The following is a 23,451-nucleotide window of genomic DNA, read 5'->3' as shown; positions in this document are numbered from 1 at the left end:
TGATCCGTGGTAATAGGCTACCTGTTGCATTGTCACCACCTGCAATGAACCTATATTTTGCACTGTCCTTCATGCTTCCTGGCCTGCTCATGTAACATATCCCATGTGTTGTGAAAATCCTGAGATTCTTATGATGATGATGATGATTATGATTATTATTGATGTTTTGATTTTGATGGTGATACAGATTTTTTGTGATTGTAATTATTTGCTGTAATAGTATCAATACCACTACTATAATCACAAATCATTTTCATCATCATCATCATCATCATCATATTCATGCTTAATTTATATTGAACATTTTGAAACCAAAGGTCCTTTCTGTCGACCCACAATTTCCATTCTTTAAAATATCTTTTAACCTTTTCATCTTTTAATAAAATAAGTATGTCATCTTAAAATGAGTATGTTCAGCGGTGAATTCATTGGGTTTGCACGCTGAAGTTAATAAGTAATCCCTGGCAGGTATGAGGAAGAGCTGGGCAGCTTTTTATATGCTTAGTGCTGGACAAAAAGAACTTTGCCCCAAAAAAGCAGCAGGTTTTTATTGCAGTCATTGAGTCATCTGTTTCACCCATCTATTGTACACTTTTATTTTCAAAAATTCTACGCACATTCTTGTATTGTTGGCAACATTTACAATTACATTCATACATTTATTTTATACATCGACTCATTTTTTGGTTCCAAAATGGTGGAGATGTTCCCACCCTTAAGACCGTCGGTGATCCTGTTTCATTTACGTTCCAGCTACGGAGAACTGTGGGTGTGCAAGCAGCATAACGCGTATATGATTTACAGATTTTTATTTACAGGTTACTTATGGGTTCCTAGGATACTGAGCAAACAATAAATACAAAGCAAACTGGAAATACAAAGTTCACTGAGAAACAGGTGAATATTTATAGGCTGTGCTCTGAGGGACCGAAAAAAAGAAGAAGAAGAAAAGATGGTGGGAATTTGAATGATGTCTGGTGTTGTTGATTGACAGTTGATTGTTGCAGTTAGAGAATGACGCAGAAGAGCCTCTTCTCGCGGAAGGGGTTTTCGGAAGAGGGCACTGGGGTCACCAGTGGGTCCTCTTTAGCATGGGACTCGCAGTATGCCAAGAGCTCAGCTGCTGCTTTAGACACCTGGAGGGAGGGAGGGAGAGGGGGAGAGAGAGAGAAAGAGAGGGGGCGAGAGAAAGAGAGGAAAGAGAGAGAGAAGGAGGGAGGGAGATCATGGAGGAGCAGTAAAAATGGAGAGGGAGTGGTGCGTATGTATTTGAACAATGACACGATTTTCTTTTCGGTACCAGTGTTTGTTTGTTTAATCTAAATTTAACACTCAGTGTGAGCTCTAAGCTCAACTATCATGTAAAATAAGCTCGAAGATCATCTTAAACTGTTCAACCACCTTATCTTTTAGGGTTTGTTTTTGGTCAGAGTTCAGCATTGTCCCTATATCTTTGTACATGCTTGTCCATAAGAAGGTCTTAAATTGAATGATTGCGTAATATAATATAATATAATATACAGAATATGGTGTTTTAACTATTATTCCAGCAAAAACAGCTACAGATATGTCAATACAATACGTCAATGCCTTTTCAGACTGAAAACTTTCTTTGAAAAATAAAAAAAAAATCATGCTTGCAAAGATCATCACTTACATATCTGCATATTAATTACATAGTTAATATCATACATTTTCATTGATAATAATGGTTTTTCTTTCATCCCCATCCCTGTGACACTGACTGACACCACTGACTCCAGCTTCACTCTACATTTGTCCTTGACATTGAATCACAAAAGAATGAACTTTCCAAGTTGTTTGTGAGGGGGAAAAAAGCACTTGGTTGTTATTTTGGTATCTAAGAGTGTAGGAGAATTGTCGGCTGGATCTAGGCCCTGCTCTGACTGAGTGGATTTAGGCCCTGCTCTGATTGTCTGGTTCTAGGCCCTGCTCTGACTGGCTGGATCTAGGCCTTGCTTTGACTGACTTGATCTAGGCCCTGCTCTGACTGACTGGATCTAGGCCCTGCTCTGGCTGACTGGATCTAGGCCCTGCTCTGACTGACTGGATCTAGGCCCTGCTCTGATTGGCTGGATCTAGGCCCTGCTCGGACTGACTGACCATCATCCGGTCGATGTTGACCTCCAGCTTCAGTTGCTCCACTGCCTTCCTCGCGTCCGCGATCTTGGCCATGTTGTTGGACATCCTTGCTGTCTGTCACGCCCTGGTTACACTTTGGAAAAAAGACAATGCAGCCTCACCTGCTGTCCTATTATCAAGATTCATATCCCAAAATTTCTCATAATCTTTCGTTCCTAACACTGAATGTTCTATCGCTCTACTGTTGAAACCAAAACATTTGATACCCCCCGCCCCACCAGTTTCTCAAAACATGTTCAAGCTGTGACCTCGTACTATACTGTGTTCATGGAAGTTCTGAAATGTTATGTAACACCAGAACCTCCTGTGGTTCAGAAGCACAGAGCATGGGGCTGCTGGGTAGCTCTTAACCCTTTGACGAGTAGATTTTCATTTCTTTGAAATTAGTCAGTATTCTAGAACTCAATTACTTTAAAATAGCAGTAGTGATTGTTATATCACCATTAGAATGTTCAGCCAAGAACATTCCATTCACATATTTGTGATCTTGAACTTTTAAACAGTTAAGCATAGGCGTAGGTTTCTTTTCAACTTTGGGCGAGACACGCTGCTAGAATACCTTGTCTTGTATCGTCAAATGCTAGGTATCACTAGCATAGGGACTGATTCAAATGAAAATATTGGGGTCGAAGTGTCTCCCTATTTCCCCCCAAACCTATGCACAGGCTAATAAGGCAGTGATCTAATGGATATGCTGTCACGGCACTGGGCTAATACATAGATGAGCTTCACAGTTTGGCATCGAATCCGGACTGCACCAGTGCCACACAGACACATAGACAGGATAATGTATCATTGAGTCTAGCAGTGCTTAAGGAATGGAGGGTCTCAGTCAGTCTGGACAACAGCAAACCCTGCAGGACAGTTCAGTACCTGCAAGTCATTCTGATAGGCAGCAGTTAAGTGCCTTCATCTGACATGATGCTGTGGGAGACTGACTGGCTAACATGCTTTTGAGGAAAGCACAAGCTCGCTCACCTGTGCTCTCCTGAATTTATTGCAAAGGCTTCAGCAGTGAGCGCTGATATCTGCACCTGGATATTCCTTTTTTAGCACCAAGGTGTTGATCTAGGCCTGGATGTTTGAGGCAGGGTATGGCCATGCAGTGTCTGTGTCACCAGGGAGCTGGGAACTGTGTGTGTGTGTGAGTAAATGTGTGCGTGTATGTGTGCGGGTGGGTGTGTGTATGTGTGTGTGTGTGTGTGTGTTTGTGTATGCATGTGTTTGTGTGCATGTGTGTGTGCGCGCATGCTTAAGAGTACATATGTTTTTGTGCGTGCGTGCGTGCATGTGTGTATGCACATGTTTGTGTGTGTGCGGGCGTGTGTGTGAGGGAGGGGTAGGTGGCTGCTGGACCCAGCTGGCTCTGCCTTGTACCCTGAAACTCTCTGGGGCAGAAGAGCATGTAGGAACATGCCAGCAGGATGGTCCCTCGGGTGAGCCTGGCTAATCTGCTACACAAACACCTCACCTCAATGCAACAGTACATCCCAGAATTCACCTGTAACCCTTCGAATCAGGTTGGGGTGCACCGCCCAGCAGTGCTCGTTTGCTTGAGAAAATCTTCCACGTGGTAGGAGAACAAATGGCCAGGAGAGTTTAAAAAATAAAAGAGTTGTTTTCTCAATCTGTTGAGCTAAGTTTTCTTTGCATTTGTTGCAAGGGTATGAGCATTACAGCCGTTATGTTTCTGTGATGTAGATTAGCATCTTCTGCTACACAGCACTGTGTACAAGAACAGACCAACGACGCCAAAAAAGAACTCTCAAACCGTTATGCCTTGATGCATTTCTTATTAAGAAGAAGGCCACTGAGTCATAATAATTCTTGGTTTTGCATACACAGCTGGAGATCTTCCTCTCAATATGGTGCCTTCCTCTCCGGACCCTTAGAGTGCAGCCTCTAACAACCTTAATTGCGCATGGACCTCTTTCCTGCCATTAATAAAAAATGATCATGCATAATTATGGGCATTTTTCAATTAATGAATTAAGGCTCAATTATTTTTAATTGGATTTAAATGGAATGAACCCAAATCCCTCTGGACGTTTTTTCTTCTGCGCAGCGAAAACCTTTCGGTTCTCCGTACATTTAGCGCTGTTTTGCTTTTTCTGAAGTTTTCATTTGACACACAGGGTACAAAAGTGAAATCTGCTGGTCCAGCTCTCCAGCCACTGCCCCCTCATTGCTACAGTGCATGGCTCTCTCAGTTGAAAGGATATTGTCGAAGGGCGCAGTGGGTCTCCCGCGGGTTAGCAGGGGGAGGCTAATGATGGCATCTATCCTCCCTTCTCCCTGCAGGAGCTCCACAGCAGGTTTTGAGGGGGTTAAGGTGGGGGTCTGGCTACAGCTCAGGGAGGGGGTGAGGAGAGGTCTACCAGCATTATACTGCTCCCGTCCCTCAAATTCTCCTCTAACGTTCCGCACTAGTGTGCATACAGACTACTGCAAAAATTATTATTAATAATAATAATAATAATAATAATAATAATAATAATAGTGTGTTTAAACAAGTGTTTTAGTCTTGTATTTTATTCTCTCAAGTAGAAAATATTACCTTGTTTTAAGTTACTGTGTGCTTGACAAGTGAAAATTTCTTACCCCGTTGGCAAATCTTGAAATGAGTCAAACTGTCTCGCCTCATTGGCAATATTTGCGTCTTATTAAGCAAGAACTAATAGAAATGAGTTTTAAGTTGATAAGACTAAAATACTTGTTGAGATTACTACTAGAATACTTTTTTTTTTTAGTTTTGCAGCAGTGAAAAGCCCCTGGTCAAAGTGGAAAAGTAAAAGACTTGAACAGCACCTGTGAACGTGCATCTCTGATATTCTGCATGCGCTATGAGGTGATGTTTTTATGGGAGCACTAGGAAGTCTGGATTATATTAAAGGTTTGTGTCATCTGCAGATACTTAACATCCCTCCACTTTTCCTCCAGTTATCTAATATAGATACTCTGTGGGATTATCCCGTTTGTTCTGCTGAAAACACATTATTTAATATTATGCAGTCAGGTGATTACAAAGAGCCCAAATTGATGAAAATAGCAAAAAGAGTTCATGAAACCTTTAAGGGCTTCGAATCTGCTTCCTTCTTGGTGCCTATTGATGCCAATTTTCAATCCAAAGTTCATCGCTGACGAAATCACTAATTCCACACATTCACAGATTTTTAAAAAATGAACACACAATTTATTTTAGCTAGCTGCAATGCACATGTCGTCGCCCTGCATATGATGATCGATAAGGGCAGCAGACGCACACAGACAACACACTCCCGCGCGGTTCCAGCGTGTCTTTGTCTCGTGCCCATTGCAAAGCCAGCGAGCGCTAGCCCCGCGCGGCGGCGTTAGCGGTAGGCGGCGACCGGATCACTCACCGCCCAAAGAGCAGAGGCGCGCCGCGGTCGAGCCGATGGTCCCGAGGATGGAGGTGTGGAGCTTATGTTCCGCACGCGGCTCTCCTCTGGTTCACTGGCCCCCAAGTCACAGCTGCGGAGGCAGGTAGAGAGCAGGGAGGGTGGGGGGGTTGGGGGGTGGGGGGTGAGGGGGTGAGGGGGATGGGGGCGGGACTGGAAAGGTCGCCTCCTCTTCACAATTAGTGCGAGAACTGCCCCCCCCTCCCCCCCACCTGCACCCCCACCCCCACCCCCACCCCCCCAGTTTGGGATCTTGCTTCAGTGGTGTGGAAATGCAACCTTCTCCCACAGTGCATCACCCTGGGCTGTGACAAACTACTATGGGAATACTGGCCTGTGTACCGACGGATTAAATGAATAGCATTTCTTCTGCAGAGCAATTACGACATGCTTCTACATTTATTTAACAGACAGGAGATAGTCACATCGGGTGGGGAGGCTGTCCATTTTCAGTATGACCCAAAGGTGCTGTAACCCTTCAACACAGCTTCCAGTGGGCACCCAATCACAGGCCAACTATAACCAGCACCCAAGTGCATATTGCACAGTCACGCACGCACAGTCTGCAAGTGTAACCCAATCCTCTGAACCATTACACCCAACCTTCCACACCTGGCATCTGAAGACATCAGATGGGATTTAGTGACATCACAATGGGATTTAGTGACATCACAGGCTTTGAGCTGAGGAGGCAGAGTACAGTGACAACACTGACAGGAAGTTGGTGGGGGAAACATGGCTGCTTATTTTACTGAAGGTAAAAATGAACGGTATGCATGTTTCATCAAAACAGCCAATGACCCTGAGTACTAATACCTCTATATCACACTTGGGGCAAAGGAGAATTTGAAATAACTTTAACTCTACATCTTTAGATGCCAATAAGATTGAAAACAGTTATGCATATCTGTGAAAGTATGCAGCAAAAACATTACCATGCACAACTATAATAAAAATATGAAAGAAGAATTTTGTCCTGAACGTTGAGGAAAATAGCCTAGGCTATTTAAAAATATGTCTACGGTGATGTGAAAAGAAAAGTAAAACCTCTTTATATTAGGTCAATTGACCCTCATCTAGTCCTCAAGTCCAGTAACAGTAGGTAAATCTAACCTCACGAGATTTATAACACAAAAATTTGCTTTGTCATAATTGATTTGACTGTAATAAGCCAACATGCAGTAGCCATGTGTGGGAAAATGTGTATCCTTACTGTTTCCATATCAGTTAAGAAGACAATTAGAGCCAGGTACTGCTAATCAAGCGCACACAATTAGTTTATCATCAGGAAGTGCTACCACCTGTCTTTAAAAGCAGAAGCTTTGGCACTTTGGTCTGCTGGAATTCAAGTGTGTGTCAACACAGCAACTTCCATTTTGTGAAGTTCTAGGAAGCGCATGATTTTATGTGAAGTGGAGCACGATGTTTTCGCACTGTCAATTTTGACAAAGTGGTTCGGGTTGCCTGACTGAGAATATCCACCAAATGGCGTGGATTAAAAAGATTATCAGAGGAGGTTTCAGAATGAAAATTTATCGTAGTCAATGACAGACGGGCTTTTTTTAAAGTATGTATTCTGGGAAAAGCCTTGAACTTTCCTATGGGAACCAACTGAAGATTGGGCATTTTTTTAAATATTTTGGGACAATAAAATTTCAGGTGTCTGGGCATACTAAATAGTGCGAGCACCTACATGTAATAGAAGCTTCTCATTGGGTGATGAGCTTTTCTCTCTCTCTCTGTTTGTCCGTCTGTCTGTCTCTCTCTCCCTCGCTCCCTCCCTCCCTCTCTCTCTCTCTCTCTCTCTCTTGCTCTCTCAGTCATGCCCCCCTCAAGTCCTCCTCATCACAAGCTTTAAGTTCAGGGCCTGCAGGGGGCACGGAGCCTGTTCACGGGTGGCTTAATGCCAAGCGCCTCATTAGGCAATGCTGCTGGCTGTTTATTGGTCCAAAGGCACAGCGGGGAGAGGAGGCAGCCAGCCACATAATATCACCATTATCTTACGCCCTCGTCCCCGTCGCTGAAACCCAGAAAACAGCGAAAGCCCCGACATTAAATAGTAACTACTAATTACGGTTTATTCATTATTACTTTCTACAATGTGAGTTAAGGAATTACAGGCTCTATAATTAAAGTATTTTGAGAGTTAACAAAATGCGATTACATCGTTCTTCAGATCTTGACTTTTTTTTTTTGGGGGGGGGGGGGGGGGGGGGCACACTTCAAATTTAACCAGTTAACTTATGTGACAATGATATTTAGCATTACCTTCGACTTGAAATAATCACTTAAAGGATTACAAAGGTGCTCCTTCTGACAATACATATTCCATAGAATTGGAAATGGTTTTTACGCAGTGATGTGGCGTGGTCCTTTATGACGCAGGTTCATACCCAGGAACCACTTATGTATGAATGCGTCATTACTGTCAGAAGGGAATGCTAAGCAGATCGGAGGAAAGTCTGTATTACGTGTGACATTTAGATCAGCAGGTGCAACATGTGAAACCTTAACAGTGTTGACACTCAGCCGAAAGGGGAGTGGCCAGATCTGGGCTTGGTGCGCGTGTGTGGGATTAATTACTGCCAAACGGGGTTTGTTTCTTCTGTTTGATCACAGTTCCTAAACAATAAAAGTTCCTAAAATAAAATCTGTTCATTTTATTGTTGCATTGGTGTATGCATATTTGCTGTGTCATGTTATTGTTCAATGCACAACAATCTATTTCGTCTTTGCGAAAATTAATACATCATCGAGGCGCTACATGCACTCAGTATTTAAGTATAATGAAAGCATTGGCCAGTCTTAACACTAGAATAAAGCCCAGTTACATAACTTCAGTTAATAACTGCCTTTGGGTAGGTTATACAGAACAGACACTCTCTGACCTTCTTCAATAATTAATCGTGTGGTGTGGTGTGGTAAAATAAGGCTGTACAATGGTCATAAACTGATAAATTCCAGCAGCGAGTGAAGAAAGAAATTAAAGATCAGGTTTTGCAATAGCACCGAAAAACTTTTTATGAAAAATGTTGAACTGGTCAGTTTTTTAAAATTGGACATGAACCACACAACTATATTTCCGTCAGCAATCATCTGCTTGTTCATTTTTTATTATTAAACTAGACGTGCAGTTTCCAGACATTTAATGCATTTCCATCACACAGCGCACGTCGCCACACATTCATTGACCTTTTTTTAATTCTTCACGCGAGTCACAATTATGCCTGTCCTCTTCGTTCTGCACGTGTCCCTCTTCGGTCCGCTGGGTCTGGACGCGGCTAGCACGCGCAATAAAACGCGGAGATCTGGTCATTCCAGTTTCTGAGCAGGCCCATGCGCACGTCCTTCAGATGGGGTTGGACCCCTCCCCTGAACTTCCGCCGGTTCCCCTCCTTCTTCGTCCGTGACCAGACGGTGAGAGTGCAGAACCGGGACACCACCAGGGAGGAGATGCGGTCGTTCCAACTTCGCGAAAGCATCGGGTAATCGTCTTGGGGGTACACGTTCATGTGCTCGCCCAGGCAGCTCAGAGAACTGTTCTTGTGACTGTCTATAAACACCCGCGCGCACAGCTTAGTGCCCTCGGGGTCTTTTAAGGAGCCGGGGTCGGGGCATTGACTTCTCAATCCCGGGAGGCCGAGCGCGCACAGAAGCGCCACAGCGATCAGCACCCTCATTTTGCTCGTGTCTGTGTGAACACTCAATGGCCACAAAATCTGCTTTTAATGCGGTGTATATATACGCGATTAAAACGATACTGGCACCTTTGTATGGGAGTTAAACACCTGTTTGGCCTACAATCAAGGTTGCTCTTGTCCACTAAAAAGATGTGTGTTTAATTTTTTTCATAATATGTTTATTTTGCATCCAAATAAAGCAAACACAACTGCTCCATTAATGTGTAGCAGTACTTTGCTGATTTTTTTAGTAGCCCCTTCTCAACATAATATTAAATGATGTATGCGATTTGCATCACACAGTGCACTTTGCCACACATTCATTGACCTTCCTTTAATTCTTCACGCGAATCACAATTATGTCCATCCTCTTCGCCTCAGCCTTACCTGCATTTACCACAATATAGCCTACACGTGACAAATTACAGTGGTCGTAATATTAGCCAGGTCGTATCAATGGGACACTGTGTATTTTTAACTGGAAGACAAAAATAGGCTATTTACGAAATATGGGAATATATGTAAAATATTTTTAATACAATGATTTATCTTCCATTTGTCTGAGGCCCCTGTGTTTGGGAGTCCCTGCCCTATGGCAGGCAGTATTGACAGACAGTTTTGCTCTTTGCTGGAATTTGCTGGAAGGCCTCCACAATGGACAAAATGCGGGATGTGCACATTTGCTGTACATATTCAGTAGATAGTTTTATGATGAAACAGAACCAAGCCTTTTTTTGCCCAAAGTACTTTTAAGAAACCTCTTCATGGCCTTGCTTTTCACTGACTGCCTGACCAATGTTGGGTGCATATAGTTACTTAGCTTCATGAGCTAGCAACATATTCTGTATTACCAAATGGTGTGTTTACTCATACACAATTCAATGTGTTTATTCAATAGAATACTGGATAATATATTTATGTTAATATTGATGGTAGTGCACCAGTAACCACCTTTTCTGATTCACAAAGCGAACTTAAGGTGTACCTATGCATTTAGTTTAAAAAAAATACATTTAAGCCATGACTTTGAAAGCCATTGAAGTCATGTGGCCTATTCCTCCACTCTGTCCACCAGCTCCGCAAACATCATCCATGTTTACCCTGTGAGGAAAACCAAGATTCAGTTTGATTGATATGTCCAGTCCAAGCATTAATCAAGTTATAAAAGTGGCCCAAAGGCCAGATATGGAGAGTTCTGCTCCATTTGTATTTCAAAGAAAGTTGTTTCATTTTTGTATGTGATGACCATGTTGTGTTTAATTAACCTGGCAAATAAGAGGTGCATCTCTCTTCTACGTCAATGCAGTTTAAAGCTGTTTCTCTTGGTCTCTTACCAAGAATCTTAACATTTGAAATTCACAGTGCAACATCATTTGGATATCCTATTAATAATTTTAAAAAATAATAAAACTGGTTTAAAAGGTGTGGCGACCATACAAGTGCTTGCCAACACAGTCACATATGTGTACGAAAGCCTTTTGTCATTGGGTTATATAACCTATACATTTGCATATAAGTAGGTTCACATAGCAGAAGTCTCATGCATTCCATATACAAATGATAAAGTAGCACACCTTGTACGTCATCATATTGGGTGTGGTCAGTGTATGTAATTGTCTAATCACAAAGTTAAATGCCATAAAAATGTAAATTCGTATTGGCTTAATCATAGGTTTTGAAAGCCTTATTGCATAAACTTGTTGATACATCTGGCAGATATTTGATCTTTGAAGCTTGTGGGTGTTGTCCATGACACTTCATTTCACTATTTGAAGGTATGCTTCTGAGTCCAAGTCAGATATAATGGTGACTGTCACAAAATACCGCAGACGGTTTTCTACAAAACCACGGATAAGACATAACAGTGTCGCGTAAAAAATGGGCCGAATTAGTCGGGGCTTTCACGCAGTGAGCCATTGCAAATCAGCAGCAAGGCTTGACTTCGCAGGGAAACATGTTAATGATGCCGTCGGCGATAATGAATAATGAATGACTCCGCGCAGCCTGGGGTGCGCAGAACACATAAAATAGAAAAATACCCGCTGTGGCGGTGTTAATTACCATTTACGGTGGACCAGTGGAGCTACCTGTGGGTTAGTTGCTGTTGCAAAATCCTGCGGTTCACTGGGATTCTTCTTTATACAGTCTGTTATAATTGTGTGCATCTTTTTAAATTAAGATAAACTACACAGGGCAATCGATTACCCCCAACCAAAAGTGGTACAATCAACTATTTCTCTGATTTTCTCCCAAGCATCCGTCGACCCAGTGACCTTCTATCGGTTTAACAAGGCAGTGTCCTGCTTTTCGATTAAATCATATTTTATTTCTTTTGAGAATATGCCGTGACCAAATAGACCAGGATTTTGATGGCAAATGAAGAGAGCAGTTGAAGTTTTATTTGTGCGCAAACCTCGAAGAATATGTAGCATGTCTTTTAAACGTACAATGATAATATGGAGGCAGGGTGTCGCGCTTCTTCTCTTCCACGTCCATCCTCGTCTTTGCGCAGTCCCTCGGCTGTTAACACTCACAGTAGTATGCGGAGATGTCGTTGTCCCAATCGCTAAACAGACCCTGGCCGACGTCTTTCAGGCGGTACTGTATCCCCGAAGTGAATTTGCGCCTGTTTCCCTCCTTCCTACTGCGTTCCCACACTGTCAGACTGCAGGACCTCGACACAACCAGAGAGGAGATGCGGTTGTTCCAGTTTTTCGGCATAAAGGGGTAGTCGTCGCCCGCGTAAGTGTCGAGGTAGTCTCCTCCGCAACTCTGCTCATAGTAGTAGTGGCTGTCCTCGAACATGCGAGCGCACACCTTCGTGCCAGCGGCATCCTTCAACGACCCTGGGTCTGGGCATTGCGCGTGAAGGCACGCGATGGACACGGCGAAGAGAAGCAGAGCAGCGTGCACCTTCATGTTTGCGAAAACCTCCGTCTTGTGTGTGGACGTCTTCGATGGATGCTCTCACTTAAATATTCTCCTCAGCCCCAGATAAAGAATGCCTGCGATTGTGATGTATGTCAAACATAAGGCCTATACGTCCGCTGATAACTTTTACAGGGTAACGATAATGAGGTTCTTAAAGCAGGTGGGCCTTTCTCTGAGTTTTCACAGCGCACAGGGTCGCCAAATGTGCGAGCGCGCCTCTGATGTAACGGTCGACGAACGTATATAATGCAGTTATGCAGAAGTTGCGTTGTCGGGATTATAAAGTTGTGAAGTAGGCAACAGTTACAGACATTTAATGTGATTTGCTGAATATAATAATAATAATAATAATAATAACAATAATCTTGCTTTATTGTGTCACAGTGCATGCTCACGAATATCTACTATGCAACACAAACTAAGGACAAAAAGAAATCGCAAAAAACAGGATAATCTGATTCTTGGCCTTCAGAAATCGTTCCCTATGTTCCTTCAAGTGTACGTCTCAATGAGGAAAGTTGAAGCAGGGAGTCAGAAATAATTTAGATGAAATGTTTCGATGATTGCCCTCGATGATACTTTTTCAATGATAAGCATAATTGGCACTCCAAATAATGTTAACTGCACGCTGCTAAATATTCATTATTTATTGGAAAAAATGCAAGACAAACAAAAAATGGTTGCATCTTTTACACGGTATATCAATTATGTTAAAGCAAAGAATGGAAAGAAAAAATTTTTATCATCAATTTATTGAATTTATGCTTATTGAATTTATGCTCTATTTTTCCAGGTTAGTCACGTTTGTTGCCGACCATCAGGGGTGCAACGCATTCATTCCCCTCCCTCCATTCAGTGATGCCCCAGCCGTCCAATCACGCTTGTTGCCTGTGCCTACAACTGACTGTATAGGTGGATGAAATTAGTTTTGATGAGCGCTGCAGCCGTAACTGGTCAGTTACAGTGCAACCCTACAGTAGGCCTTTCTGGCCCAAGGGGTGGGGGCGAGGGGCACCCCACAGCGCTGTATTATACCCACAGTTTCGATGCTTAGAACCCGAGGCGGCACTTTTGGTTTCTCCGGCTTTGAAATGACTTGGCCCTGGACTGCAAGATGATCAGATGCTGTTTTAAATCAGATTCAAAACGTACTTTTCTGGCCTGTCTAACCTGTATGTGTGTGTATACCCTGATTGAGTTATGAGCTTCTTAAGCTATATGGCCTTAAAACTACTGTAGTCAAATAGGCTGACTGTGAAGCTCTTGTGACAACTTGTAAATGGATGCTATAGCTACAAAAACAGGGATTGATTTATTGACTGATTGATTCATTGACTGAATGATTGTTCAGCGATAAGTCTGCTGACTGCTGTTTGGCCCCACAATCCAAAGATAGCTAATATGCTATAGTCATACATGAATTTTAATTTGTGTTTTTCCATTTTTTTTATTACGTGGACGACACTTGTGGGTTTTTTTTATCAGAACCTCTTGGCTTTTAAAGGAGAAGGGTGATTTCGCAGTACTGGTCTGAGGCGTGAGGTAAAGTCTGTTTACCAGGCTGCAGTGGCTGACCTCGGGTGCTGATAAAGAGCTTATCTGTGCTTCACACAGACCAGTTTCAGCCAGAGCCTTTATGACTGTACGCACACTCTGGACAAACACTTTTAAGGGGACATTAAAAAAAAACATGTCATATAGTCTTCTGAATATTGTTTGAAACTTGGTTTAAAACTGTGAACAGTCTGCAGGAGTTTTGCCAGTGTATAACAAATTTAATAGCAGAGTATCTGACTCAGGTCCGCTGAGGATTTCTGTTCATACTCTGACCCCAGCCACTGACCCAGGATCAGTGCAACTAACCCTATTCCTTCCCCTGCATATTATGTTGGAAACACCTAAACTGTTCCAGGATACTTGAATTAATTAATACAGAATTAATTAATACCTTGTTGCTTTAGAGCGCATCAGCAACTAGTGAGACCCCCCCCACACACACCACACACACACACACACACACACACACTCTTAGCACAACTCCTTTAGCATAGGCGCAGGGCAGCGTGGAGGAAGCTGCTTCTTCACATGTCAGTAGTTGTAGCGTGTGTACAGTGTGTAAGCCAGGGCAAACAGAAAGTGTGTGTAGGGAAGCCGCAGTGTTGACTCCTGCATGTAATGTTGACTTGCGCGCGCGTGTGCGTTTCCATTGTGCAGGTGCGTCAGAATGTCTTTGTGTACGGCACTGGCATACTGTTCTGTTTGAAAGAGTTGCGGTTTCCCCAGCACGCTTCTGTCGCCCAGCTGAGGGCAGAGAGGGGTGGCGGCTTGGCGTGGCGGGTTGCGATGGCGTGCAAAACTGCCATTCCGCGGCGGCTACTCGAGTCGGGGGGGGGGGAGGAGGGGCGTGTGAACCTGCGCATCTGTCCTACGCTCTTACCTCACCCGCTCTTACGCAACTGTGTGCATAACACCTGCGCCCTGCTCAAACCAGGTGACTGCCGAAGGCTCTCAGGGGCTGGGAGAGAGAGCTGGCACAGCGCCCCCTCTGGCAGGACTGAGTGCAGCAGGTGCAGACCCAAGGTGAAAGTGGATCTGAGGGGAACACCCCAAACAGAATTCTCAAGGTCAGTGGAAAAAGGCACAACTACAAGGAAAAGTTATACAGCCTACAGATTTTTTTCAGGACAGTAGCAAATCTATAAATTAATTATTTGATGTGTCAAATCTATAAATTCATTATTTGATGCGTCAATGTCAGTAGATTTGCTACACCTTGCTGACCTTTTTTTTTTTTTTTTTAAATTGACCACAGTAGTTCCCAAACTCAGTTATCAGGCCCCCCTGTGTATGTTGGTTTTTGTTCCATGCACAGTTGCAATCCCAGAATTTTAACAAGTTGTTATTTTTTGTTAATTAGATGCTTGTCATGTTTAGAGGGACTATTTACCCTCTAAAGCCACATTGTCAGTAATAGTTCTGCATGCCATGAAGAATAAAAGCTTCATGTTCACATTGTGCTTATTGTGATATTTTGCTAAACAATTATATAAAAAGAGGTAACACTTTTTTTAACTGATCAAATTAAAATCTGGTGAATCAATAGCCTCCTAAGTAGGTTACTGAACACATGTGTTTAAGTTCTTTCTTAATTTCTCCCCTCAAACTGATCAGCACAATGCAGGCTTGGCTCGTTATCATTTGCTCTGTCTTTGATTAGTGGCCAGCTGCCCCCCTCTTTCACCAGTTAGGAGCTTACTGATTCACCTCAGTCTTAAATTTGATCAGTTAAAGTAATGGACCTCTTTGTATGTATTTGTTTGCAATGCAGCACAATAAGCACAACGTGAATATGGGACTTTTGTTCTTAATGGCATGCACAGCAATTTCTGACATAATGAGGCTTAATAGAGTAAATAATCCCTCAAAACATGGAAAGCATCAAACTAAGAAAAATGAACAGCTTGTTAAGTCTGGGATTGCAACTGCAGTTGGAACAATTTTTTGTTATATAAGTACAAGTATAATAAATCCATGAAGGAATATTATGAAAGATTATGGTTGTTGCTGTTATTGATAATTTGACTTTTCTATACATTGTTTAAATCTTTATAATATTTTTTGAGAATATCTAATTGAACTTTTTTTTTTTTTTTAAATATGGGCTTTACAGAACAATGTTAATAAATTTCACTGAATATTGCTGGCTGGTATTGTCCAAAGCTTTTAGTGTGATTGAGTGGGGGTTTTGGGAGACCAACCGTGACTGAACAGGGGGTTCTTTAAGCTATTCACCAGAGGTAAAATAGCCACAAAGTCTCAAGAGACAAGGCCAGTGGAAAAATAAGGGAAAGGAAAACAATACTCCTTAGGGAGAGTATCCCAAAAGAAAAGCTCTACACAACCCACGTACTGGGTAAAAAAAAAAAAACTAAAGCTTTAAGGACCATGAACTCTGAAAATAAAACTGCCGGAGCAGAAAACGGGGCAACTCAAAGAATACAGACCTCGAACCGAGGCTGAAAAAGTAACACCCTAAAGAAAGAATTCAGAAAGAGTTTAGATTGTGGCACCAACTTGTTGCCAACAACCTATTAAGCTAAAGAATGTTGTGCTAATTTTATAGCCACAACAATCCAATATCGCAACTACCTTTACCTTTACCTTTACCTTTACCTTTACCTTTACCTTTACCTTTACCTTTACCTTTACCTTTACCTTTACCTTTACCTTTACCTTTACCTTTACCTTTACCTTACCTTTACCTTTACCTTTACCTTTACCTTTACCTTTACCTTTACCTTTACCTTTACCTTTACCTTTACCTTTACCTTTACCTTTACCGCTCGCTTGGCAGAATACCGGCTCTCGTGCAACATAAGTGACACTGAAACAAAGCTTATCGGCTTGCTCGGGGTTTAAATAGAACGCCAACAGGTGCAAATTGTAAAAAGAAATTTGCAGGTGTATAATTCAATCAACTCAAAGGCCGTAATCACTGAAGAAAAGGTGCATAAAAAAACCAATGGCCGTAATAACTGAAGAAAAGGCGCAGAAGGAAAAGAAATGGTGGTATCAGCCAAAACCATGACATTTAGATATTTGTAATTGTTCACACAGTATAATGCATTGGTAGTGTGTGTATTTCCTCAATATAGCTATGTATGTGCACATAGCTTCACATGTACTGTTGAGTTGTTATTTGTCTACTGTGAGCACTTGGCGTTTATATGCTTTATCTTTGCTTTGTATGGTTCAATCTTCCAGCATTTTCTGCCTGTTGGTTACAATGCATTATCCAACCCACCCCAGCCCTCTTTCTAAAGGTGTAAGTATAATGTTTTGATTCTGATCCAGGATCAGTTGTAATGGCCCAACCACTATGGACAGGACCTGATATAAGTATTCTTCCTTTTAGCACCTGCCCCCCCAGACAGTACCCGGGGAACTTATTTCCATAAGATGTACAGTATGAATATAGTCTGACTGTGAACTGCTTTCCTGACGTGTGGTCTGGTGAATGCGCGTGTGCATTGTGTCCGTTACAGGTGCAGTGAAGAAATGACGGATTGAATCTATGGGCAAATAGCTCTCTCGTGTGGCCATTGGATGTATTGCCATCTTCAGTGTACAGAGTCGGACTACGGCATCCGCTAATCTTGAGGTGGACTGTTACAGTTGCCACCCCTAGGGGGAGTAGATGCCCTCTCTGTTGTTTGCCTGTTTTTGAACATGATAAAAAAAAAGATACAAGGGTGTACAACATAATATCAGTTATACATTCTGGTCTTTCAGCCAATGAGTGTACCTGGTGTCACCTTTGGGTGGAATTCAATTTCACTGGGTTCTGGAAATGAACTGAAATTCATTTATATAAAATTCCTCATTAAGCAGTAGGCTATGGGCATTTTTGGTTCATGAACTGAAATTCAGTCCATTCCCTGAACTGACTGAATTGAACTGAACCCAACACTAATTAGTAGTAGGCCTATATTTACAGACCCACAAGGGAATTGTCTTCACTCATAAAAACAGAACACCACAATTTAAGTTAAGCATAAAAAATGAAAACAATTTGCTCCGTTTTTCTTAGTTGCAGACGTTTAATGTGATTTACATTTCATTGCGCGTTCCTGTCCACACCTGCTAGGACAGCGTGGCTTCCTTTGCTCTGTGCGGCGTCACTCTTCTCTTCTTCCTCCCCATCCCGTCTTTCCACGGACCTCTTTTCTCCTCCCGCTCTTTCTTCGTTTTTTTTTTTTTTTTTAATTCGCCGGCTAGCACTCGCAGTAGTAGCCGGAGATGTCGTCGTTCCAGTTTCCGAACAGGCCCTGGCCGACGTCCTTCAGGCGGTACTGGATACCCGCGCCAAACTTCTTCTTCTTCCCCTCCTTCTTGGTTTTCGACCACACGGTGAGGCTGCACTGCCGCGACACCACCAGCGAGGAGATGCGGTTGTTCCAGACGTACGGGAGGATGGGCTGGTCGTCGCCGGGGTAGACGTCCAGGTAGCGGCCGCCACAGCTCTGCTCGTTGTAATAGTGGCTGTTCTCGAACAGGCGGGCGCACAGCTTCACGTTGCTGGAGTCCTTCAGCAGGGCCGGGTCAGGGCACTGGGCGTCCAGGCCCTCCGGCCAGACCGCGCACAGAAACAACGCCACGATTGCCACCCTCATTTTCGCGTGTGCACCTCTCCGGACCAGAGCGACTCCGACTTAAATACTCCACAAACCTTTAAAAAAATCTTTTTTTAAATTTGCATTTGATAGCGGTATCTCTGTCTGGGGAATTCAGTGCCTGCGAAGCAGCTGCAATCAAGGCTACGTTTGCCTAGATAAAAAAAATGAAATGTGTTATTCAGTTTCTTCAGTGACTTTTTTTTTTCAGAAAATGAGAATGAAGATTAAAGTGGTAGGCGATAGAATTAAATATCTCTAAAAGCAACTGATACCCAATCAGTCACATGGATGAGAGAAACCACGTGACTGAACCTTTTTTTGATAGATTGTCCATCCATCCATTATGTAACTTGTTTATTCCTGGTTAGGGTCATGGAGGAGTGGGGGTGCTGGAGCCTATGCAAGCATGCACTGGGGGAGACGCAGGAATGCACCCTGGACAGGTCGGCAGTCCATCGTTGGGCATGCCTACTTATTAAAATCACAAATAATTTGACTTTTCAAGGGCAATATTTAATAGCGTATGAAGCATGTGTCTTTTTTTGTACTCTGAAGAAGTGAAATCAATGCAGTTACTTCTCAGAACCAGAGACTGCATTCAGTGTTTCCGTGATGCGCAGCACCTCGCTGCTTGCAGTTGTTATTGCTTTGGCCTGTCGGGTAGGCCATTAGCTTATTGAATTCTGGGGCTTCTTTTCCAATTCCTGAATGAGCAAATCAAGCCCTGTGTCCCTCGGTTCTGCCCCAAGCAAAACCAGTATGTGAGTGGTCTGGCAAAGAGGGGTTCCCTTTCAGTGAAATCCCTGAATGCACGGTACATTTTCAGGAGTTGCGTACATTTTAACGCAAAGGAAAGGAAAGGCAGTGGGTGTTGTATGATTACCTCTGCATTCATGCATGATTCGGAAAATCCTTTTTGTTTCTATATGTGTGATGTACACAAAGATGCATACAAAGAACATACAAATTATGTATGTAATTATATTGGTATAATTTGTGTGTACATCAATTTGCATGTACATGCAAACAAGTTCAGAAATGCAAAAAGAGAATAGAACTCGTGGTCAAATGTTTCTTTAAAATATAGAGGGGTTTAATTAATGATACAAACCCATGGTAGATAACACCTCAAAGCAGCACGTTGGCACCAAGTCAGAAAAGTAAGACGACACAGAAATGAAAAAACCCTCAAAATGAAGAAAATAAAATTCAATAAATAAGATCAATAAATATCTAGCACATATTGGCAAATAAACAAACAGGTATTACTTAAATAATTACATGTAAATTAACATATAAATACATAAACACTGAAATAGTAAACCATTGCCAGAAAAAAAATAATTTTACACAACCGAAATAAATAGATACATAAAGAGATCAATTGTAAATAAATTAAATCAAAAGGCACATTTATTAAGATGTAATGAAAGGGGACTTCAAGCCTGAACTCACTCTGGTGTTCTTTATATTAAATGTATATATCTGTATGTTGGTTTTCTCTTTTGTATGGTTCTGCATATGCGTTTATAAGATGTGTGACTTATACGATTCATTGTATTGTCAAATGTGAATGTCTGTTTGTGCATATGTGGATATGTGTTTGAGATAGAGATAGATACACACATATCCATATATGTGTGTGTAGTTTGTGCGTGTGCATGTGATAGATTGTGTGTGTGTGTGTGTGCGCGTGCATGTGTCCATGCTAGTTGATTTACATGTGTGTGTGTGTGTGTATGTGTGTCCCTGTGTGTGTGTGTGTGTGTGTGTGTGTGTTTGTACCCATGTGTGTCCCTGTGTGTGTGTGTGTGTGTGTGTGTGTTTGTACCCATGTGTGTGTCCCTGTGTGTGTGTGTGTGTGTGTGTGTTTGTACCCATGTGTGTGTCCCTGTGTGTGTGTGTGTGTGTGTTTGTACCCATGTGTGTGTCCCTGTGTGTGTGTGTGTGTGTGTGTTTGTACCCATGTGTGTGTCCCTGTGTGTGTGTGTGTGTGTTTGTACCCATGTGTGTGTGTCTGTGTGTGTGTGCCCGTGTGTGTGTATGTGTGTATGTAGGTGTGTGTGTGTGTGTGTGTGTCCCTGTGTTTGTGTGTGTGTTTGTACCCGTGTGTGTGTGTCTGTGTGTGTGTGCCCGTGTGTGTGTGTATGTGTGTATGTAGGTGTGTGTGTGTGTGTGTGTGTGTGTCCCTGTGTGTGTGTGTGTGTTTGTACCCGTGTGTGTGTGTCTGTGTGTGTGTGTATGTGTGTGTCTCCGTGCACACTGGCGCGTTGCGATTGGCCAGCGCCTGAGCTGTGAGGTTTGGGATGTTGCCCCCCCTGTTTTCGATAAAGGGGATGAGAGCAATGGGAAATGGAGGAGATGGACGAGAACAGCACAACATATCATCATAACCTCTACATCTGAGATTGTCCCGTTGTGACAAATACAGTACACTTGAATTTAAAGAGATGCAAAGTCAGCACTGAATTTCCTTCCTTGGTTCCCTGTGGCAGGCAAAGCGTCTGAGTCTTGCCCTTACCCCTCTCCCTCTTTTCCAGTTTAGGCCTGGATTCAATCTCAAGGCAATGCTCTTTGCCCTTAATTTGGAATACCACGTTTTTTGGATAAAAAGTAGCTCCCACATCGACAAAATAACTCCTCTAACAAATGCTTCAAATCGCGATCGACGTTTTGTCTTCTTGACCTTCTTTCAAGACTCAGTGTAGCGCACAAATGTAAGAATGTCTTTTTAGAGGTGTTGCTTTTTCATGACCTGCATATTACGAGTTCAGTCGTCGCTAAATGTGACCAAAAATGCAGAGCGATGCGATGGAAAAAAAGACATTTTCAAGATTAAGGACAAACTGCAAAGTAGCAAGATTGAATAGCACCTTTAACGTTTCCCCCCCCCCCCCAAGATTAGTGGCACCTTAATTTGTTTACCTTCATGTGACCTAACGATAACAGACAACTGTCAACAGACATGGGGGAAGGTGCCAGAGATTTTCAACATGGATTTGAGATGTGCAGTATAAAAAAGTAATGTTCCAAGGGATATTTGAACCGCACCCTCCATTACTGGACTGAAATTGAATCTCTTTCAGTCATTTTTATTGTCAAGGACAAAATAATGTCAATTGTGATATTACCCAGAACAAGGGAAAACCGTAGTTAAAATGGGAACGAGCAGACTGTGCCAACTTTGAGAAATTCTGAAATTTATCGTTCTCAGAGTATTCTTTTTTGTGTTTGGGGGGCTCCCGTTAGCTTACCTGGCTCCTCCCGTTAACACGATATTCGCTTACTCAGTATTAAAAAATAAGCATAATAATACTCGCATTATAATGCCAACTTTCAACAGAACGAGGCTGTTAAGCTTCTCATCGTTTGATTGGCGGTGGGGGTTTGGCCATCCACTACCTGGCCAAGCAAGTTTTTTTAAGGTTTTGGTGTTTTTTAGTAAACTGGGTAAAACGGGTAATGTTTTGGTTATCTTAACATCGCCCGGGCGTGGAAAAGACTCGTAATTTTGCGTAATGGTCCAATGCCAATTTTGCCAGGAGATAATATTAGAATGGATAGGATGGCAATACGTAACGTTATTGGCGTCTTTTGTAAGTTCCTGGTCAATAGGGAGCAAAGTGTATGACGAGCTTTCCAACTGCCTGCGCTGTAGGTATTCACCGATTCTGCCCCAACACTAATCTTGGCATACTAATACTTAACTAAATCCACAGTTTAACCAAAATGGCTAGTTTGGATTTTGAGTGGGTTAAGAGGGTTCCGGAGCAGTTGCTAAGTGCCCTCACTCATTAGGCTAATAGCCTTGCAGAGCTGGCAGCCCATTGGCTGACATCCCAATGTGAGATGTCTGCCCAAATTCCCGGGATGTGCTTTGCTAATAAACCAGCGGTCGGCTCTGACGAATCGTATCCTTGTCTAAGTGGGCCTCCAATTGGAGGCAGCAGTTCAACACAACTCTGACCAATAACATTTGCTAAAACTTGGTAGAACCAATCAGATTGCAGGAAACTAATCCGACAAACCTTTCCAGACGTTCTCGAGAGAGAGCATCTAGACCTAGATTAGCTGTCAGGGGAAAGGAAAAGCCTGGCTTTCTGCTCCTTAGTGCAAGCCATCAAGGGTCAATATCAACTGTTGGGGTTGCTTTCACCAGTGATGACAATCTTTGCTTCTCAGGTTGGCCTAGCTCCCCTCCACTCACCTGTGTAACCAGTTATATCTACCACTGCCCAGACCTGATTGTTCAGCCAGGCCCAAAGACCGCTCCCATTAACCTCCATATTCAGCCAAGAACATTTAAAATTCATGGGCCTGATTAGCTTTGAGCAACTCTCCTTAACCAGTTGAACCAGCATTCTCTGTTGAACTGGCTCAAGCCAGCTCTATCCAGCCTTGACCACCAGTAATTTTATTTATTTTTATAGCAAGAGCAATAAGAATGATCTTATCGTGGTAACTGTGTGATAAAATAATAACCTCCAGTAAAATTCTGTGGAAAAACTTCCTACCCTGTGTCAATTCATTTCACTCTGATTGGCTGAGGTTGCTGTTCATTCACCCTCCTCTCCAGCTCTCATTTTGATTGGTCAGAGGCTTTGCCTCAGCTTGTCTCACTCTCACTTCCGGTTTGTGTCGACCAGGCTCAAATACTCACACTGTTGTGCCACATTCTTTGACCCTCTTGCTTAAGCAGTTCCTCAATCTCTATGATTTCCCATCTGAAACTTCCTTGAGGACTTGAGGTACAAAAGTTCAGAGGTAAAGGGGGAGAGTGCTTCAAACAAATAAATATAAAAATAAAATTTAAACACTGCAAAATAACTGATTCTGGACCACCCACCTCGGGACCTTCAAATTAATAAAACATAATAATAAAGATACCAGTAACAATATTCATAAACATCCTTTGTTTCGTGTTTTTTTTCTTCTTCTTCCCCTCTTTAAGTCAAAAAACTTTTAACACAGTTCCACCGATCCTCACTCCACATCTCCTGGGGGTCGGTCCCCCATGTGGCCCCCGTCCGTCGAGGGGCAGGCCGTTCGAATAGTCCAGCAGAATTCTTCCAAGGACATCCC

The 23,451-nt window shown here is 42.7% G+C and overlaps 4 protein-coding genes across 4 annotated transcripts; all 4 read right to left on the bottom strand.

The window, feature by feature from the left end:
- Positions 1-527: 527 nt before the first annotated feature.
- On the bottom strand, positions 528-5,667 carry gng8 (guanine nucleotide binding protein (G protein), gamma 8). Its single transcript, XM_035432674.1, has 3 exons — positions 5,544-5,667; positions 2,125-2,238; positions 528-1,136 (listed from the first exon to the last, which is right to left on the bottom strand). Exons 2-3 carry the CDS (start codon positions 2,206-2,208, stop codon positions 1,008-1,010), a joined length of 213 nt encoding a protein of 70 aa, XP_035288565.1. The 5' UTR covers positions 2,209-2,238; positions 5,544-5,667; the 3' UTR covers positions 528-1,007.
- Positions 5,668-8,661: 2,994 nt separating this feature from the next.
- On the bottom strand, positions 8,662-9,300 carry LOC118236303 (syncollin-like). The gene has a single exon (XM_035434554.1). It carries the CDS (start codon positions 9,260-9,262, stop codon positions 8,864-8,866), a length of 399 nt encoding a protein of 132 aa, XP_035290445.1. The 5' UTR covers positions 9,263-9,300; the 3' UTR covers positions 8,662-8,863.
- A 2,339-nt stretch (positions 9,301-11,639) lies between these two features.
- Positions 11,640-12,261, bottom strand: LOC118236639 (syncollin-like). The gene has a single exon (XM_035435165.1). It carries the CDS (start codon positions 12,179-12,181, stop codon positions 11,786-11,788), a length of 396 nt encoding a protein of 131 aa, XP_035291056.1. The 5' UTR covers positions 12,182-12,261; the 3' UTR covers positions 11,640-11,785.
- A 5,518-nt stretch (positions 12,262-17,779) lies between these two features.
- Positions 17,780-18,404, bottom strand: LOC118236353 (syncollin-like). Its single transcript, XM_035434641.1, has one exon. The coding sequence runs from the start codon at positions 18,364-18,366 to the stop codon at positions 17,968-17,970; it is 399 nt and encodes a 132-aa protein (XP_035290532.1). The 5' UTR covers positions 18,367-18,404; the 3' UTR covers positions 17,780-17,967.
- Between the last annotated feature and the right edge of the window lie 5,047 nt (positions 18,405-23,451).

Source organism: Anguilla anguilla, chromosome 9, assembly GCF_013347855.1.
Source record: "Anguilla anguilla isolate fAngAng1 chromosome 9, fAngAng1.pri, whole genome shotgun sequence".
In the NCBI taxonomy this organism is placed as follows: Eukaryota; Metazoa; Chordata; class Actinopteri; order Anguilliformes; family Anguillidae; genus Anguilla; species Anguilla anguilla.
Note: the sequence above shows the minus strand (reverse complement) of the source record. Positions and strands in the feature narration are given on the sequence as shown.

Bases quoted from the DNA above. Each gene is read 5' to 3' on its own strand.
- gng8 (XM_035432674.1), bottom strand. From the start codon at position 2,208: ATGTCCAACAACATGGCCAAGATCGCGGACGCGAGGAAGGCAGTGGAG. The intron at 1,137-2,124 runs GTCAGTCAGTCC...CCCTCCCTCCAG, and splicing joins TCAACATCGACCGGATGATG to GTGTCTAAAGCAGCAGCTGA.
- LOC118236303 (XM_035434554.1), bottom strand. From the start codon at position 9,262: ATGAGGGTGCTGATCGCTGTGGCGCTTCTGTGCGCGCTCGGCCTCCCG.
- LOC118236639 (XM_035435165.1), bottom strand. From the start codon at position 12,181: ATGAAGGTGCACGCTGCTCTGCTTCTCTTCGCCGTGTCCATCGCGTGC.
- LOC118236353 (XM_035434641.1), bottom strand. From the start codon at position 18,366: ATGAGGGTGGCAATCGTGGCGTTGTTTCTGTGCGCGGTCTGGCCGGAG.